This window comes from Xenopus laevis, chromosome 2S (genome assembly GCF_017654675.1).
Source record: "Xenopus laevis strain J_2021 chromosome 2S, Xenopus_laevis_v10.1, whole genome shotgun sequence".
Taxonomy (NCBI): domain Eukaryota; kingdom Metazoa; phylum Chordata; class Amphibia; order Anura; family Pipidae; genus Xenopus; species Xenopus laevis.
This window is the reverse complement of record NC_054374.1, coordinates 50,647,163-50,668,644: the sequence shown is the minus strand read 5'-3', so window position 1 is coordinate 50,668,644 and position 21,482 is coordinate 50,647,163. Positions and strand designations below refer to the sequence as shown.

General features: G+C 37.4%; 1 protein-coding gene across 1 annotated transcript in view; it reads right to left on the bottom strand.

The window, feature by feature from the left end:
* rpgr.S (retinitis pigmentosa GTPase regulator S homeolog) overlaps positions 1 to 21,482 on the bottom strand; it is a 51,131-nt gene that overhangs the window by 11,085 nt on the left and 18,564 nt on the right. The window contains 6 exon segments of the mRNA NM_001095673.1: positions 11 to 76; positions 1,870 to 1,976; positions 6,325 to 6,511; positions 8,533 to 8,712; positions 12,595 to 12,719; positions 14,859 to 15,014. Of these exon segments, the coding sequence (NP_001089142.1) occupies positions 11 to 76; positions 1,870 to 1,976; positions 6,325 to 6,511; positions 8,533 to 8,712; positions 12,595 to 12,719; positions 14,859 to 15,014 (821 nt within the window).

Sequence of the window (21,482 nt, the reverse complement as noted above, 5' to 3'; positions counted from 1 at the left end):
TATTGCTTACTTTTCTTTTCTGTACTGGTGAGAAGCTTATGGTTTTGTTAGCAGGATTAATGCTCATTGCATGTGTCTGAAACAGAAAAATACCAGACATGCACTATAAATGCTTATTTTTAGTATAACATTCATTTACATGGATGAAAAACAAAATATCATAACTAAGCACCACATTCATGCCTCTTGTGTATTATACTATAATATTATTATACTATGCAACCTATGGATGTCCACCTGTGACCACCCAGCTGTGAATAAATTTAACAGAGGAATGAGGACAGCAGTGCCTGACATTGCTTTTGGACTCATGAGTACTAGGAAACATACTGTATTATCTTCCAAACAGCTGATGGACCATCTGCTGTGGGGCCCAGTTACTTCTAAGTGCACCACTGATAACTTGCAACTTTTAGACAACCTAATTAAAGTTTGCCATTAATGGGCAGATTTTAGTCAATTTTTTTTTTCAGACAGAATTGCTAGCTATCTGCCTGTGTACTGTATATGATTAAAATTGCAAATATATCTACCGGCAGGTTTAATAATGCTGCCAGGACGAGGACCACATCACACAGATCAGATTAGCGGATATCGGACAGCACAAGATGGCAAAGATCCATTTGTTAATCTGCAGAACATTTTTACAAGTCCTAGCTGATAAATAATTATGAACATAATGTCTTGCAATCTAAACATTTCTGATAATTTGATGCGTTTTATACACCCTTCTATATATTTGCAGGTGCTTTTTGTTCAAACGATAGTCTCCATCAAATTCAAGCCACATAAAATCCTAAGGTACTCTTCTATCACAGTTTATATAAAAGATTTGCCTCCCGCAGCAGATCTGAAAATACCAACTAAGACTAACACTGTTTTGCAAATGAATCAACCATAGCACAAAGCATCTTTTATAAATTATAAAAATTATTCAGTTGGAAGTACTCTACATTTTATATATTGTATGTAGGAACAAGTCCAATTGCTATTTTGCTGCCAGGACGAGGACCACATCACACAGATCAGATTAGCGGATATCGGACAGCACAAGATGGCAAAGATCCATTTGTTAATCTGCAGAACATTTTTACAAGTCCTAGCTGATAAATAATTATGAACATAATGTCTTGCAATCTAAACATTTCTGATAATTTGATGCGTTTTATACACCCTTCTATATATTTGCAGGTGCTTTTTGTTCAAACGATAGTCTCCATCAAATTCAAGCCACATAAAATCCTAAGGTACTCTTCTATCACAGTTTATATAAAAGATTTGCCTCCCGCAGCAGATCTGAAAATACCAACTAAGACTAACACTGTTTTGCAAATGAATCAACCATAGCACAAAGCATCTTTTATAAATTATAAAAATTATTCAGTTGGAAGTACTCTACATTTTATATATTGTATGTAGGAACAAGTCCAATTGCTATTTTGGAGTCATGAAGGAATTTTTCTGCATCTGAGGCAAATTGGAGAGGCTTCAAATGGGATTGTTTGCCTTCCTCTGGATCAACTAGCAGTTAGGCAGGTTAAAATGGAGTTAAAAGGTTGAACTTGATGGATGTGTTTCTTTTTTCAACCTAACTTACTATGTTACTATATTAAAAGCCACTTAGTGCACAGCTGTAGCATGGTTTCAAAAATATCCATTAAATATGCAGAGGAATCTCTTTACATGCAAAGCAGAGGAAAGCTCTGTACTGTGCAATAATATATTCATCATATAGTCTTATCTGCTGAGCAAAGCACGTACAAAGCTGCACAGAAGATGACTGCATCTGTTGTAACTGTGCAAAGTTAGATGGTAAATACAACACCCTGTTTAATAACAATGATTTGTAAAAAGCTCCCACAAACGTACCATGTTTAAGACATCAGGAGTATCACCAAATCCATCAGGTTGACTGTCGCTATCAGTATCATTCGCAGAAAAGCTTTGAACAATGTTTTCCTTGTTGTCTGCCGCATCTTTAAACAAAACATATTTGATTAAGTGTAATAAGAAAGGAGAAAATTATACCTTAAAAAGTAAAATTTAGTGGCAAATTTGGGTATAGTAATAAATTGCAACTGTAACCCTTAATAGGCATCTCCTATTTTACCTGCATGAAAAGAAAGGGATGCTACTGATTCAATAAATGTAATATTTCAGTTCATTTATTTTATAGAATTTTTCAAAGTACTGAAACACAAACTTAGTTCTCCTCTTCTGCTTTTTTCTTGTGCTTCCAAAGCAGTTATGCTCCTGTCTTTCTATTTTTGCCTGTTTGTCTTCAGCTTCTTTCTTCTATCTTTTTCTACTCCTTCCCTTCTGTACTTTTCTCTTTGGCTAGCCTTCTCTCCTCTAGTGGAGTTTTAAATCTAAAGTGGTACCAACACATGTTACACACCTCTGAGATTCCATTTTGGGCAGCACTGCCCTGAGGTATTTAAGGAAAAAGTACTAAATGTGTTCATTCTTCAATATATTGTTTGCAGTGAAACATCATAAGTCTGGAATACCTTAAACCTAGTAAGTTGCATTTCCAGCTCAAAATAATGTTCATATCACAACAAATAAATTGTTCCTCCAGAAATTACATTTTACATGTATTATGTATATTTTTATTTGTATAGTGCTCCTTGAGGGCTAAGCATTGTACAGCAGAACAATAAATTAGTAGAAGAAACAGGGGTTCATTAAATAATAAGTAAATAAATACAATACACATAATACAAATAAGTATAAAAATACAATATCCATAAATATAAAGTATAGTTACAATACACATTAAGTGCTTACTGTCATGGAGACAAAATGATGGAGGTCCCTGTTATGGGAAGCCATGATAAGGACTTCAGTAGGGGAGGGGCTTGTACCCTTTTGGATGAGAGGAAAATTCTGGAAGGAGTATTTAATACAGGTATTTAATACAGACTGCAGAGGGGAAAGATGGGAGTTAGGGAGGCCAGTTAGTAGAAGGTTACAGTAATCTAGTCAGGATAGGATGAGAGCATGCATGAGCGTCTTGGCCATAGCAGGTGAAAGAAATGGACGGATTTTGGCAATATTGCGTAAGAAAAAGTGACAAGTTTTGACAGTGGTGTTATTATGATCCAAGAACGAGAGAGGAGCTGAGTTGACAGGGAGCTGAGTTGACAGGGTTAATGAGCATGCCATCAAAAGGTAGTAAACGGGGGAGTATAAAAAAAAAATATATATATATATATATATATATATAAACCACAGAAAAAGAAAACCGCACTCCAAGGTCTTGTCAGTGGTGAAAAAAAAATGTTATTTCAACGTTTCGGCGCAATGCCCAAGTCATTTTCATTTTTTCACCACTGACAAGACCTTGGAGCGCGGTTTTCTTTTTCTGTGGTTTGTTATTCTAAGCCAGTGATCCCCAACCAGTAGCTCATGAGCAACATGTTGCTCTCCAACCCCTTGGATGTTGCTCTTAGTGGCCTCAAAGCAGGTGCTTATTTTTTTATTCCAGGCTTAGAGGCAAGTTTTGGTTGCATAAAAACCAGGTGCACTTTCAAACAGAGCTTCAATGTAGGATGACAATCCACAAACAGTCTATTAAATGGCCAATCACAGCCCGTATTTGGCACTCCAAGAACATTTTTCATGCTAGTGTTGCTCCCCAACTCCTTTTACTTCTGAATATTGCTCACAGGCTCTAAAGGTTGGGGATCCCTGTTCTAAGCTATAACCAGCACCAAGGCAATTACCTATTAGGATCAAGAGTGCACCACTGTGGACTGTAATTATAGATAGATAGATAGATAGATAGATAGATAGATAGATAGATAGATAGAGTAATGCACAGTAACACAGCACTCCAAGGATTTTGTGACAAAAAATATTAAGCAAAATTAGGTTTATTTGATTTTTTATTTTAGGATCAAATAAACCTCATTTTGCTTAATATTTTTTTTCCACAAAATCCTTGGGAATGCTGTTACTGTGCATTACTATTTATTGATTTCTTCAACTAGCACCCAATAGCACTTATTCAATCATAGTGTCTCTAATATAAACCCAGTACAATAAAACCAATAAATGAGAAGTGGTTGTACCTTTTACAATGTTTCAAGAATGTCAGAGAACACCACAGAAGATTTGGCATTGCTCATGTGTTAAAAATAAGGTATACTCTAGTCTAGAATTTATAAAAACCTACTAGATGTGAACAGTAAGACCTTTTAGTGAGCTTACCACTTTCATTCTTAGTTTGAACTTCAGAGTCACGGATAACAGTTTCAGCTTTCTCATTTGACGACAGTACAAATACATTACAGTACAAATTCCTCCACTGAAACTACATTACACTCCTTAGGCCAGAGGTGCCATACTCTGCCCGCCCCATTCTCCTTGGGGGTGCCACACTCTGCCCGTCTGTGCCACACTCTGCCCGTCTGTGCCACACTCTGCCCGTCTGTGCCACACTCTGCCCGTCTGTGCCACACTCTGCCCGTCTGTGCCACACTCTGCCCGTCTGTGCCACACTCTGCCCGTCTGTGCCACACTCTGCCCGTCTGTGCCACACTCTGCCCGTCTGTGCCACACTCTGCCCGTCTGTGCCACACTCTGCCCGTCTGTGCCACACTCTGCCCGTCTGTGCCACACTCTGCCTTCCCAATGCTCCCTGTGTGTGTGGCATACTCTGCCTGCCCTATGCTCTCTGTGTGCAATACTCTGCCTGGGTGTGCCCTGCTCTGTCTGTGGAACATAAGCCTGGTAGGGGTTTGTTAGCATTTGAAAATTATTGCTAGGGAACCTAAGGTGTTTAATGTGCTGGGCAGGGTGCTGTGTTATCCTGGAGAGGAGTTGGAGGCTTAATGATTTAAGGGTATGTCTTAATAATGGCTTAACTTTTTTCACGAGAGATATCCCTGCAGATAGCACCAACTGGCTTCCATTATTCGCCCTCCCCCATGTAGGCCCAAAAAATTTCAGCCCTCTGTATCACAGAATTTGGACAGCACTGCCTTAGCTAAAAAGGCACTTTTACACTGCGTTCTTTAAAAATCCCCTCAGTGGTTAAATTATTCTAATGAATAAACATGAGCCGATTTCAGCCAGGCATTTTCTTTTACCTTTCTCATACTTCATTGCAATTATCAGTAACTTTTCTTTACCCACAGTGCCTTCCATCATTATGTTGGCGTAAATACATGAACTTAATGACGCAGGCACCACAATTGATGAGATACCATGCTCCACGGAATGACACAGGGACACATTCTTGTAAGAATTTCTGGTGTCATTTGAAAACAAGGCATATTTTAGTGATCTGGTAGCTACCATTGCATCTGCATTGCAGTCAATATTCATAGAACATTAATGGCATTTAAAATGCAATGTCCTGCATAGTTTAGCATTTTTGTGCTCATTATAAATGCATGTGTGTGTTATGGGGCTGATTTACTGAATTTCACTGTAAATGCATTATTGGCGTAATTTGGTAAGTCACAGGATGATCACTATTGTGGTATAATGCTCCCAAGACCAACTTTTTCCACATGGTGTGGTTTTGGTGTTAAACAAGCCAAGGAGAGTGAAACCAAATGTCTTCCTCCTTTAAACAGTAGCTACCTAATTCTCACCAAACTAGGACAATATTAAGGTGCCTCATGTTCTATGCCAAACAAATTCTGATGAGGCAGCAATGCACCAGCTAATCTATTTGACTTGTGGAAACAGTTGGTAAAAGCTGTACTCCCTCTAATAAAACTAATAAGTATAGGGTCTATGGTATGACTCAGGAATGGGGAACTAAATACATTACACTAAAAGTATTCTACTATGTTTAGAAGTCATGTTTATGGGAATGCTGATTAGTGTTCAATTTGTGTTCTCTGCTTTAGGCAGCCATTTATCTCTCTTATGATGTACACCATAAAAACGTATGTAGAATATAACCCAAATTTTACATTTTCCTGGAACTGAAACTGTTTTGTTGCAGTCCCATCCAGGCAAGCTCTATGTTTTTTTCCCCTGTATTTAATGTTTTTTCTGAATTTACTTTTGATTGGAAAAGTAGAATCTGAGTTCTACTGTATTATGTATTTTGGTTGGTTTTGATATACATAAAAGTATACAAGAGAATGAAATACGAGGATCTGTAGGCATAAAGAAAACTGCAACATGATAACGAGACCCTGGTATATAAGAAGATATAGGTTCAGCCAGTACTGATAGAATGGAGGAGATAACAATAATGGATGAAGAGGGTAAAGCAATCAAATACATTTCTCTGCAACAAGTGTTATATTATTATATAGAATATTAATTAATGTAAAGCACTAAAAACAAGAATCTTACCAGTAATAGAGTCCGGTGTTAGATCATGTAAGTGGGTTCCTTTGGATGACTTGGAATTGGATTCACTCACTTGAAGTAACTGTGGAGGAACGGTTTTGTTTGTAGCAGGTAAAGAGGAGTTAAGGTAATGATTTCTCAAAGGTGGTAACGTTCTATTCAGGCCACGAAATTGTTCAGGTGATGTCTCCTAAGAGGAAAAGCAACAAAATAATCTGCACGGAATTTCTTTGATAGACAGGATTAAAGAAACTGCAGTTAGTGTAGTTGAAAGCATAATTATATCAAGTTCAGTGAAAAATATTTTTTTAGGAGAACTAATGGCTCTGAAAACCAGTAACGTAACTAAGGTGGGTCGGGCCTGGGTGCAGGCCTTGCAGTCGGCCCACCCTCCAACGGGGTGCAGGGCTGGGTGAGATTGCACCCCCTGCACCACGGTAGTTACGCCCCTGCTGAAAACGGGCCACTATACATTCTTTTTTTCCTTTGGCATTTATCGAATGACAACAATTATCTCCAGTCCATAATGAACACTGCTGCGAGGCTCATACACCTCAGCAACCGCTCCTCCTCTGCCTCGCCATTCTGTCAATACCTGCACTGGCTTCCGTTACCTTTCAGAATCAAATTCAAATTAATGACACTGACTTTCAAAGCACTTCATAACTCTGCCCCACCCTACATCTCTGAACTCATCTCTATATACTCACCCACTCGCTTGCTACGCTCCTCTACTGACCTGCTACTCAACTCTTCTCTCATTACCTCCTCACATGCTCGCATTCAAGACTTTGCAAGGGCTGCACCCCTCTCCCACGGTCTGTCCGACTTTCTCCCAACCTTTCTGCTTTCAAAAAATCTCTGAAAACGCACTTCTTTCGAGAAGCCTACCCTCACTCTGCTTAACTACCAAACGCAACACCACATACAATACCACATTTCTCACCCACTTAATTCGATCTTGCCCACTCCCACACCTTGTGTATTACTCCCTTCCCTTTAGACTGTATGCCTATGCATAGGGCCTTCCTCACCTTTTTGTACCTGTATTGATTGTGATGTTTGTTACTCCATATATTCTATATATGTAATTCATGTGATGTAGTTGTATAATCACATTTACTTTACAGTGCTACACAATATGTTGGCGCTATATAAATACATGTTAATAATAATAATAATAACAACAATTAAGGAGCAAATAACTGCTGAATATGCCTTTGTGCTTAAAGGAAAACTATACCCCCAAAATGAACACTTAAGCAACAGATAGTTCATATCATATTAAGTGGCATATTAAAGAATCTCACCAAACTGGAATATATATTTACATAAATATTGCCCTTTTACATCTCTTGCCTTGAGCCACCATTTCGTGACTCTATCTGTGCTGCCTCAGAGATCACCTGACCAGAAATACTTCAACTCTAACTGTAACAGGAAGAAGTGAGGAAGCAAAAGACACAACTCTGTCTGTTAATTGGCTCATGTGACCTAACATGTATGGTTTGTTGGTTTGTTTGTGAGTACAGTGAATCCTACGATCCCAGGGGGCGGCCCTTATTTTTTAAAATGGCAATTTTCTATTTATGATTACCCAATGGCACATACTACTAGAAAAGTATATTATTATGAAAATGGTTTATTTACATGAAGCAGGGTTTTACACATGAGCTGTTTTAAGCAATATCTTTTTATAGAGACCTACATTGTTTGGGGGGTATAGTTTTCCTTTAATACATTATTTTATAGTATCCCAGACTATAAGCATGTGTTTGCAGAAGGAGCAATCCCATATGTATGTATAATTCTATTACAGAAGATGAAGTATACCAGAATAATCCTTTTGGCAGGCACTCTAAGGGAATGACTGCAATTCAGGCTTTACAGAATCAAAATACTTCTAAAAAACAGGCATACTAGTTGTCTGTTGGCATGCCTGATGGAGCATACCCTTTGTAAGAATCTTCTGACTGTAGACATCCTTGAACTCTAGCAGTGCATGGAGGTCTTTAAAGCCTCTTTATGTCACAAACAGACTTTTCATCCATGTAAATAAGTTATGAAAGGAAGCAGGGAAAAAGAACAACAGGCCAAGCTTAAATACTAATAAAACAAGAACATATTTAGTTGGGCACTCACTTTCAATAGTCTACTGTTTATTCTGTCAGCATCCAAAAAAAGACAAACCTTGAAAATCCGTTTTCTTACCTTCTCTCTTCTTCGAAGGCGTGCAGAATGAGATCTTTGCAATGATGTAGACATTTCAGGATCACCATTCAGAGAAGGAACTACAAAATGATTTTCCTTTAATTCGTCATTGATCATCATCTCTGATTCCTTAGGCCTTGGAGTTGCAAAGACTAGCATATGGCATCCACCACAGGCCACCTAAAATTGCAGATATACCCCAAAATATTAAAAGGCAACTAAATGTTCAATTGTTTACTTTTAGCCCAAGTATACAAGACCCCGCCCAAACTTAATAAAGGAACAGTTACATAAAAAAATGAATGTTTTAAAGTATTAAAAATATAATGCAGTTTTGTTGTGCACTGGTAAAACTGCTGTGTTTGCTTCAAAAACACTACTATTGTTTATATAAATAAGCTACTGTGTAGCAATGGGGGCAGCCATTCAAAGGAGAAAAGGCTCAAGTTACACAGTAGATAGCAGATAAGCTTTGTTGCATATAATGGTGTTATCTGTTATCCACTATTTAACCTGTGCCTTATAGACTTTTCCCTTTGCTACAGACTTAACTGTCAATGTAGCACCTCCCCTAAGCCTTACAATTTTTAGGCTTTACACACCAGTGCTAAACTTTACATAAGACCACATTATTCTCTTTCTCTGTGCTTCTGAGCATATACATATACGTACATACATAAAAAAACCAACAAACACAACCTATTGCTGTGCTACAATGGTACATACACCACACGTTTCATAAAGAGACAAAAGAGATTTCTTCTTTGTACACCTAGTCCAAAATATTATTATATGATACAATGCACACAGGAAATAATTTTTAAACCACTCTGCAGAACAGCTGGGCGCTTTCTCTGACTCAATGGCAGTAGAAGGTGAATAAATTACTTTTAAATCTAGAAATTATGAAAACATTAACCTTAGTGGGAGCTAAAAAGGAGCAGAATCACTATTGGGCTCAACAGATCATTATTTCACTTCATAGTACAATAAAGGGTTGACAGCAGAAATATAAGCATAAGTGTGCACTGGCTTATGTGTAACCGTGTGCAGCTAATTGTATCTGTAAGAAGTACAAGGTTAAAGGGATCCTGTCATCAGAAAACATGTTTTTTTCAAAACACATCTGTTAATAGTGCTACTCCAGCAGACTTCTGCACTGAAATCTATTTCTCAAAAGAGCAAACAGTTTTTTTTATATTCAATTTTGAAATCCGACATGGGGCTAGACATTTTGTCAATTTCCCAGCTGCCCCTGGTCATGTGACTTGTGCCTGCACGTTAGGAGAGAAATGCTTTCTGGCAGGCTGCTGTTTTTCTTGAATGTGTCTCAGTGGGACATGGGTTTTTACTATTGAGTGCTGTTCTTAGATCAACCAGGCAGCTGTTATCTTGTGTTAGGGAGCTGTTTTCTGGTTACCTTCCCATTGTTCTTTTGTTTGGCTGCTGGTGGGGGGGGAAGGGAGGGGGGTGAGATCACTCCAACTTGCAGTACAGCAGTAAAGAGTGATTGAAGTTTATCAGAGCACAAGTCACATGACTTGGGGCAGCTGGGAAATTGACAATATGTCTAGCCCCCATGTCAGATTTCAAAATTGAATATAAAAAAATCTGTTTGCTCTTTTGAGAAATGGATGTCAGTGCAGAATTCTGCTGGAGCAGCACTATTAACTGATTCATTTTGAAAAAAAATATTTTTCCCATGACAGTATCCCTTTAAATAGAGTTTATACACGAGCCCTGCTGCCCTTCACTTTTTCTCTGTAAAGATCAAAGAGACAGGAAAAATAACAGATAAGCTGGGGCCTGCACATATGTGATTCCATTTGCTTAAAAAAAGTAAGTATAGAATATAAATCAAGTATAATATACGTCTTGGCTACCTTTAAAGAAGAGCAAGGCTGCCAATCCAGTGGTACCTGTGCCACATCCCTCGTAAACAGTATTGTAGCAAAAGAGCAAAAAGATTCAGTCAGTGCAGTCGCAGGGCTAAGCCCAAAACATTTTGTGTGCCTTCAATATTTGCTGTTTGAATTACTGCGGCGGCGCTAACTGAACCCCAGTTCTTTTGCTACAGTTTAAAAATGATCTGTCATCATTACAGAAACTACACTAAGCAGCAATGTATGTTTCATAAATCCATACAGTTATTTCAATGGTAAAGGATTGGTTTGTGAGGTTCCCAAGCAAACAGCTGCAAACGACACACTCATGTTGAGACTCAATGACAGATTTCTCCTGCACTAGTTAGCTGATTCCAGCATGAACCAGCACTCTGACAGTATGGTTACATTGTTTTTAAAAAGGATAATGATGAAAATGGACCTGAGAAATTTTTTTTGTAAATGTCCACTATAAAATGGGCATGTGTTTGTAGGTAAGAATAACTGTTCTTCACCCCAATATACTTATTATTTGTAGCATCGGCTTAATGGCATGTAGTTTAGTATTTATAGCTATAGAAAATAGTTTTCAGGCTGTCTGATCCCAACCTTTGTTGCTTTTCACCTCCAAAGCCCTTCTTGTAATTTCCTTACAAAAAGTCAAGGGGACAAGCCAAAAAGTTAAGAGAGCTGTACAGTTAAAATTAGTCAGCAATGAATGTCCACAGGAATAGTTGCATCAGGGACAGCTTTTTAAGCTTGCCTATAGCTTGAACAGAAAGATACCTTAAATTTAGGTCTGTTATGTTATTTTCTGTCGTAAGCAAAAATGAAGCAGTGAAAAGTCTAGTGTCACTCTAAGGCAGTGATCCCCAACCAGTAGCTCGTGAGCAACACAATGCTCTCCAACCCCTTGGATGTTGCTCCCAGTGGCCTCAAAGCAGGTGCTTATATGTGAATTCACAGCACTTATTTGACACCCCAAGAACATTTTTCATGCTAGTGTTGCTCCTCAACTCCTTTTACTTCTGAATGTTGCTCACGGGTTCAAAAGGTTGGGGATCCCTGCTCTAAGGAATCTAATGTTTTGAGTTAACACAAAGAAAGCACTGCTAGGAAGGATTTGCTCAGTTTTGTGCCAGGCAACCTTGGCGCCTAAGCCACAGTAATCATGCAATGGAAAGTGTTTGGATGAATTAAATATTCATGGCACCCAGAGGAAAACTTGAGTTATTGGGCAAAGCATATGTATAATGGTTTATGTTTTCTAAGAAATGTGTGTTTATTATACAATACTGGAATTTACTTTCACATTTAATAGGTTTCATCTTTATCTGGGCTTCTAATGGAGGAACTGCTGTGTATATAAACTAAAAAAAACACATTTCTAACACATTGAAAAGTTTAAAACTGCTTTGTTATTAACTGCAAATATTTAAATCCTTAGAAGAAACCCATATGCCATCTGTAGCAGTCAATATATTTAAAGTGAACTTTAGAAAAAAAGTAAAAAAAATAGTGGCAATGAAGACTGGCATTCTCTCCGGTCACTGCCCATTGTAAACATTGTACTAAAAACTAATGTGGTACCAAGAAATTGTCAGTGTTTAGAAACCATGACTTTTCTGCTAAATGGATATAAGAGTGAAGTGAGGTCATGTGAAATCAACCAAGCTGCCCACCTAAATGTGAACATTTTTGACCATGATTATTTAAAGTATATTTAAGTATAATAATATTTTACAAGTATGAGACCAGTTATCCAGAATTCTCTAAATCAGGGGCTTTCTGGATAACATATCTTTCCGTAATTTGGATCTTCATATTATAAGTCTACTTGAAAATCATGTAAACATTAAACAAACCAAATAGGCTGGTTCTGCTTCCAATAAGGATTAATTATGTTAGTTTGGATCGTGTAAAAGGTACTGTTTTATTATAAAGAAAAAGTAAATCATTTTTTAAAATTTCGATTATTTGTATAAAATGGAGTCTATGGGAGATGGCCTTTGCATAAGTTGGAGCTTTCTGGATAATGGGTTTCCAGATAACGGATTCCATACTATAAAAACGTTAAACGATAAACAACAAAAGACAACAATATGACCATTCTCACCCTAACTTTACCACATTATTTTGGGTGTATGACGATAAGAGTAGTCATAGTAGAAGTAATTACCGACTGCACTGTAAACTTTAGAAAATTCGAACACAGGATAGGTACAAACTGATTGGTGAAATTCTCCTCCCCTAATCCAAGCTTGCCATGCCTCCCATCTCCAAATGTATAGAGAAGTCCCTTGTCTAAAAAACAAAAACAACAATGTAAAGACTCAAATAAATGTTTAGGGGCAGACACAAAAATACATACGTAATTTCTAAATTACTGAGCAATACTCAAACCTGCAGTACAGCAGTAAAGAGTCATTGAAGTTTATTAGAGCACAAGTCACATGACTGGAGGCAGCTGGGAAATTGACAATATTTGTAGCCCCATGTCAGATTTCAAAATTGAATACAACAAAATCTGTTTGCTCTTTTGAAAAATGGATTTCAGTGCAGAATTCTGCTGGAGCAGCACTATTAACTAATGCATTTGAAAAAAAACATTTTCCCATGACAGTATCCCTTTAAATTGAATAAACTGAAAATGTTGCTAACTGCAGACAAACATATATTAATATGATAGTCACTGTTATGTTCTATAAACTGTTTTCCTCCCACTGATAATAAAAGAAAGTGATTAGCAAAAGTGGAACTGGAGAGCATTCAATGTTGTTAATATTCTTTATTCAGCACTACATGTTTCCGACAACAGTGTCTTTCCTCGGGCGCATATTAGCATCGTAATATGCACCCAAAAAAGGACCATGTTGTCCGAAACATGTAGTTCTGAATAAAGAATATTAACTACATTGAAGGCTCTCCAGTTCCCGTTTTCCTTATGTTACTGAGAGGAGGTGGATGCTCCTTAAGCGGTTGATGAGCCTAAAAATACTGAAACCAGATAAGAAAGTGGAATGATAAGGAATTTTCTCTCTATTAGCAAAAGTGGTGCTATTGCAATTTTCTTGCCAATTACTAGGGATGGCATTAGCCCAGAGAAAAAGACGGAGCACTACTAAGTTACTATATTCCCAGAAATTGGCTTGTGCCCAATTTCTACTGTGCAAATGTGAGCTGCAGTTAGTACTAGGAATGACTGGGTAAGGTAAGTAAAATTACATTGTGGAAGCCAGGACAAGTAGTATCTGTGCCTGAGGTGCCTCCCCTACTGCCTGCAATGACATCGCCCCATCCCCCCACCCCCCCCCCACCCCCGACAGACATTTGTCTCTTTCCAAGCCCCCGGCAGCATCTTGCGAAGTTCCTACTTTCAAACTGACTCCAACTGTGTGCAATGGTAGCAGAGTCTATAGAAATATGTCCTAGTGCCCCCCCCCCTTTGTGCCCTAGGTAAGTGCCTCATCTGCCTACCGCTAGTTCTGGTCCTGCGGTGTGGCACTGCATTGGTTTTGCCTTGGGCTACTGCATTTTATTCACAAAAATAAGCACTAGCCTGGAGATAAAAACCAATTGGATTCACTGGGGGATGCTTAATATATTGGTACACCACATTGAATCTGAAATTCTGCATCTACTAAAGAAATTACAGAGATGTTCAGTGACCACATACAGGGATGGAAAACCAAGGTGACTGAACAGCCTTTCTAGAATTCATGAGTTTTGAACAAAGTACACATCTGGTAACAATTAGTCTCGGTTTAAGGTAAGGCCTGTTAGTCTGCAGCTTCTTTTATACAGCTCAAGATTCCAAGGGAACTTCTTATGAGGGATGTCCAGCCTATAGCCGCCTGGTAGTAGTTGCACTGTATAATATAATAAACACACTGCCTAACTGGAGCTACAGTTCAGAAACACCTGCTGGATTTCAGGTTGGACATTTCCAGCCTTATGGCAATGGAAAATGTACGCTGTACAGGTAGGCTGTTATCCAGAACATGCCAAAAAAACAGGCTTTCCATTTCCCATGTGTCCTATTTAAAATTCTTGATTTTTAAATTGCTCTGTAATCAGAAGACACTGCCTTGTATCTGATGTTAACAGCAAAGCAATCCTACTTGGAATTGATGTTACATATCCTTTAGTAGGTATGTTTACATATACCAAATAGGGGAAGGAAAAATCCCAGGTTTGTATCTCTTTATACATAATTAAGGCTGTAACAGTAATGTCATTCTGGTGGAAAACTGTGATAGTTCTAGTTCAGTCACATGCAATGGTATGCTGGTTGGGCACCCCATCATAATCTTATACATTTTACTTTTTCATACATAATTAATTTACATACATGATAAGTGTGGAACTATAAGTATACTACTACTGTATAAGTTGCTGATGTTTAAACTATTGTGAATGGAGCAAGTTCCACGCAATTCTTACCTGTAATTACTGCTGTGTGGTTTTCTCCACAAGTAACATATAGAATTGTCTTCTTTGTTAGTACATCTACTGCTTTTGGTAACTGGGTTTCAAAAATAAATGTGCCGTGCCCAAGCTGCCCAAACTGGCCAAGGCCAAAGGTGTATACTTCTTTTTCTGGAAAGAAACAAAATATAAATGTAAATTATACTACACAGTTATAAGAGTATTAGTGAGGTTGGGCAACTGTTTTTTTGGAAACCCATTTTGTATAAACCTATGGCATTATTGTGCATTTGCTTTCAGTGGAAAAAATGACCCTGATGCAAACTATGGTTCAGACCATCATTCCTCCTTACCAAATGTTACAGTTGGCATATACAGGTATGCATTTAGGCAGGGTTCATGTTCTGGCATATACCAAACGTGGACTTTGCATCTGGTATTGGGGCTAAAATTGCAACTAAAGATGCATTTAGCTCCACAGATGTAACAACTGATATTTGAAAGGTCTCTATAGATGTAGCTAAAAACTAATTGCACTTGACCTTTTCCATACAAAGCATAGTTCCCTGGGAGAAGTGGATAAAATATACTCATTACAGCTCGACAATGCATATGGCATACACCTATGAACTATACCAATCATAGCATTTGTTTTTAATTATCTATCATATCTAATTCAAGCATTTTCTAAGGAATGGAAGTTGCAATATTGCAATTGTTGTATTGTTTAAGCAACAGAACACCATTCTACTCTATGGAGTTTCTGGTTAGCAGCAGAAACACCCCTTTGAACAGATAATCCCGACTGCAAACTACAACTGAGGAAAAAGACAAGAAAAATCATATTTATTTGGAGGTGTCTAGTAAATATAATCACTGAAAACGAACTGGCACCGGTTACCTTCTATGGCAACTCCAGTGCAGTCATATTTGAAGATTTCCCAGGAGTTCTGCAGTGTTGGCATGTTATCTACAGTGCTCCACTTTCTTAAGTTCTGGTAACCTAGGACTAGCACATGCGTAGTACTGTAAAACGGTCCATTTTGCTCTATTGCACATGTTTTGGACCTGGATCTTCGAAGGGACCCCTGAGTAACTGTTCAAAGATGGTACTGTGGGAGCTCTCATAATAGGTAACCTAACCAGCTATTTTTCACACACTTAGACCACACAATTAAACACAACCCCCAGTTCTACTAGACTACACTACATACACAGGCTACTGGAAAAAATTAATACATTAACAGATTAAATAAAATAGTATGCACCTGTCAAACTTATTTAATTCCTAGGTATTTAGTAACTCATCTGTATTTGAGCTTACCACCTCTAAATAGATACTAATCTATGTAACCAACACCTGTTTAGGTGGAGGAAGAGGAAAAAGGCAAAAAAGTAGTATTTTCTTAAATAGCATTAACTGCTATGCTTCTGTGTCATTAAAAATGTACTACATAATCATCCAGACATTGTATTGCCATTCCTTTGAGACACTTTCATTTTTTTGTGTTACTGTTCCTTTAACATGAAACTACTTAGCCAGCTCTAAAGCAATTTTATTCCTATTCATATCTTGAACATTTATTTTAAATAAATCCATATGAATGCATTTTTTTCTCCTACATTCTTTATGTATTCCATTGAACAAAGACTGCCCTGCTGTGTGAAAAGGCTATATTAGAAAGCCAATTTGAAGGTCAATGTAATTCTAAAAGTTGATGCTAATGCCTCTCATCACAGGCTTCTAAATCCTCTTGATTACTTGCAATATGCTGGTCACATGAATAGAGCAGGAAATAGTATATCCCTTCAAATACTGTTCTGTTTTATAAGTTTAAGTAGTTTTCTTGGAACATTGTTGTCATATGACTTGAGCATTAATCTGGAACAATTATGGCACACCAATAGGGGGCAATTATTTCAAATAGATTTAGATAGTACCCAATCAGAATTTTCCCTCTCTCAAGCTGGTTACGTCTGATTCTACGTTCAGATTCTACACACATGGTGGGGCAAAATATGTCTGACCTAAATCTGCCAGAATCACTGCATGTGGTAAAATAGATGTTGGCTGCTAATTATTTACCTACACACCAATGCAATTATGACCTTTTTCTTAAAATCAGTTATGTGTTACATTCAACCGTACATTGCCTGGTTTTGACAGACAAATATCTGCAAAATTGGACAGATTAACCTTGTACACACCTTTAAACTATTATAGTTAACTAGATATCCAGTACTGCACATGGTACTGCTCCGTGGTGCTCACTGGATAATCCCCTATTAGCAGAAAACGGCACCGGCCCGGGGTTCTTCCAGTGAGCACCACGGAGCGAGCCTCTTCCTGCTTCCTCTGTCACAGTAGAGCGTAAAGCTGAACTTTAACGAAAAAGCCAGCTATTTTGTTCTACTGTGCATGCGTCTGCCCTGGGAAATTTGAGAAGGAAGAAGATCGCTCAGGTAAGTAAATAAAGTTTTTGGCACCACCAAGTGTAATTTGCCTTTCGTTCTCCTTTAAAGGGATCCTGTCATCGGAAAACATTTTTATTTCAAAACGCATCAGTTAATAGTGCTACTCCAGCAGAATTTTGCAATGAAATCCATTTCTCAAAAGAGCAAACAGATTTTTTTATATTCAATTTTGAATCTGACATGGGGCTAGACATTTTGTCAATTTCCCAGCTGCCAAGTCATGTGACTTGTGCCTGCACTTTAGGAGAGAAATGCTTTCTGGCAGGCTGCTGTTTTTCCTTCTCAATGTTTGAATGTGTCTCAGTGGGTTTTTACTATTGAGTGCTGTTCTTAGATCTACCAGGCAGCTGCTATCTTGTGTTAAGCTGGCCATAGATGTTGAGATTTTTAAAAGATCAGATCCTGATCGTGAGACCACGATCTTCTCAGAACAATCGTACAATTGTACAAATTTACCATCAACTAAAAAGACCAATTTACCAGGAAAACAAAGGGGAGCTGCCTGCTTGGCCCTGCAAACAAAGATAGATTGCACTGGGGCCGACAAAGATTTTTTGACCTGGCCGATCAATTTCCCGACAGATGTCGGACGAAAAATCATAAGATGTATGATCGTTCGAATACCAATAACCGCACGATAATTTCGAAAGGATTGGTCGGGCTTCCCTAAAATCGGTTGTTCGGCAAGAAGAATTGTCGCGTCTATGGGGAGCTTTAGGGAGCTGCTATCTGGTTACCTTCCCATTGTTCTTTTGTTTGGCTGCTGGGGGGAAAAAGGGAGGGGGTGATATCACTCCAACTTGCAGTACAGCAGTAAAGAGTGATTAAAGTTTATCAGGAGCACAAGTCACATGACTTGGGGCAGCTGGGAAATTGACAATGTCTAGCCCCATGTCAGATTTCAAAATTGAATATTAAAAAAAAAAAAATCTGTTTGCTCTTTTGAGAAATGGATTTCAGTGCAGAATTCTGTTGGAGCAGCACTATTAACTGATTCATTTTGAAAAAAAAAATTTCCCCACGACAGTGTCCCTTTTTATGAAACTATATTTGAATGACTGATAAAAATACAACACTATTACAGCCCATAAGTTCCACTTCCTGATGATGGCTTTTCCATGCTGTGTACAAGAGCCTGAAGCCCTTACTTTGAACTATAGGATATCAGCCAACCAGCAACTTGCAGCAGTTTTTATCTTACCCAGTGAGAAGGCTTATGTTGTGATTGGCTACCCAATGCAAGTTATAAAAATATAAATTAATATATTTATACCTGTGTAAGCCACTTTCAGCATTTGTTGTTACTGTGCCTAGTAACTTGTGTACTTGATAAAAATATTATTACACAAATGCAGTTCTTTATTTATATATAATGGATGAGTGCCATCTAGTGTGCTTGTACAATATAATATTTAAGAAATAAATACATACAGGGGAGCTAGTTAATTGAATTAGTCTTCAAGGAAGATTCTAATGAAAGGAAAGCTAAACATTAAAATGTAAATATTTATCTTTACTCATTATAGGGAAGGACCAAAGCTAAAAAAGCTAAATATTTATATAGTGCTCAAATATCATGCAAATGATATTCACATCAGGCCATCCCCCCAATGGCGCTTCTAAACTAATTTAATTAGTTGGGTCATTAGGAGACAGTTTTCCTACTAGAAAGTGTTCGGGCATTGGAACTAATCCAAGGAAAGCCAGGCAAACAATGGGACAACATACAAAACTGATATTTTCCCTTGTTGAATTCAAACAGCTTGTGCTATATAGTGTAGATGTTATATGTTTTACACTTTAATACTCAATACCTGCATAAGAAAGGACATTATCTCAAGTGATGAAGAAACATAATTTTGCTTCTTTATAGCTCCCTGGGTAAGGCCTCACCTCATGCAGTGCAGTTTTTGCTTAAGAAGGATATTAATATGAAAGTGTAGAGACGTACAACTAAACTGGTTAGAGAAACAGAACAATTAAAGGAATTGTTCAGTGTAAAAATAAAAACTGGGTAAATAGATAGCCTGTGCAAAATAAAAAATGTTTCTAATATAGTTAGTTAGCCAAAAATGCAATGTATAAAGGCTGGAGTGATTTGATGTATAACAAGTCAGTCAGAACCTGCTTTTCAGCTCTCTTGGTTTTCACAGACTGGTTACCCTGGTTACCAGGCAGTAACCAATCAGAGACTTGAGGGGGGGCCACATGGGTCATATCTGTTGCTTTTGAATCTGAGCTGAATGCTGAAGATCAATTACAAACTCACTGAACAGAAATGTACCATGTGGCCCCCCCTCAAGTCGCTGACTAACTCAGAGTTATAGAGCTGAAAAGCAGGAAGTTGGATTCTGGCTGTTTTATTAGACATCTGTTCACTCCAGTCTTTATACATTACATTTTTGGCTAACTAACTATATTAGAAACATTTTTTATTTTGCACAGCCTATCTATTTACCCAGTTTTTATTTTCACACTGAACTATTCCTTTAAACTATGAAGAAAGATTGTCAGGGTTGGGGTTGTTTTCTCTGGAGAAAATGTGCCTGTGAGGGGAAATGATTACTATATAATAGTTACAAGTACATTAGAGGAGATTAATGACAGTGTGGGATCTTTTTTCATGTAAAAAAGCACAAATAAACAAAGGCCACCACTTTAGATTTGAGGAACTGAATTTACTATAAGGTGGGGTTATCACAGCAGTAAAGTTATGGAATGCTCTGCTGGATGAAGATTTTATATATATATATATATATTGTTTGTCCATATATTGCAATATATTTAATGAATCCGATGAAAATTGAGCGTAGGACTGGCCAGATATGGGATGACTTTGACGTAGTTGGCCAGCTTAAATATATTGCAATATATGGACAAACAATCCCTGTTTTGTTTAAAGGGTAAGGCATTTTTCAGTAGCAGTATACACAAAATGTCTCTGTCATAAATATATTGATAACGGGTTGAGTGCAGATGACCTCTTGTATTTGTCTATATATATATATATATATATATATATATATATAAAATTTTGTATATCAAGCCTGACCACGTGCACATAAGGGAAGGGATGAGCTGCATTTCATTGTTTATTTAAATTAAATATATATATATATATATATATATATATATATATATATATATATATATATATATATATATATATATATATATATATATATATATATATATATATTCACACTGCTTGACAAGTGCACTCATGACAATCCCCAGTGCCTGGGTGCTGGTCAACACATTAGTATATAGTAAACAAACAAACCGCACTCCAAGGACTTCATATTGCAAAAAAATCAAAGTGAAGTTTTATTTCTCAACATTTATGCTCTCCTGAAGACAGCCCCAGTTAGAGAGCCGAAACGTTGAGAAATAAAAATTCCCTTTGATTTTGCAATATGAAGTATATATATATATATATATATATATATATATATATATATATATATATATATATATATATATATATATATATATACACACACACACACACACACACAAGCATGGCAGCCAAGTAGAAATATCCTTTAGTAAGTCTTTATTGTCACACGGAGCATCAACTCGTTTTGATACCCAGTGGATCGACACGCGTTGATGCACCATGCGCCAATAAAGACTTACTAAAGGATATTTCTACTTGTATATACACACACACAAACACATATGCGGTGGAGGCCATTTGGAAGAGTTGAATTTGATAGGACTATTGCCTTTTTTCAACCCAAATTAACTATATATCCATGCATCTCTGTGTTCTTGTAATATTCTGAAGATGCCATAAATGTTGGCTATATAGGGTGAGTCAGATTTATAGTTATAATGTTATTTATCCTCACAGCATATTCTGATATTTGAGAAGAGAAAAGTATAATCACTAGGGGTACCAAAAAATCCCCAGTGATTATAATTACTTACATGTACCCTTCTCCTGTTAGCTGGAAACGGCTTTCCATTTAATAATAGCAGTGACAAATGGTCAAAATGTCCCATGTCTATGCACAAACAAATAAATGTCCTGCGTGCCAGATGCCTTACTGCCACAACCTTGCTTTATTGCAACAGGTTTGCTGAACCCCATAATACATTAAATCACAGCCCCTACTGGTTTATCATAAGGCCGCAGACAGTATGTCTGCCCCTAGGGAC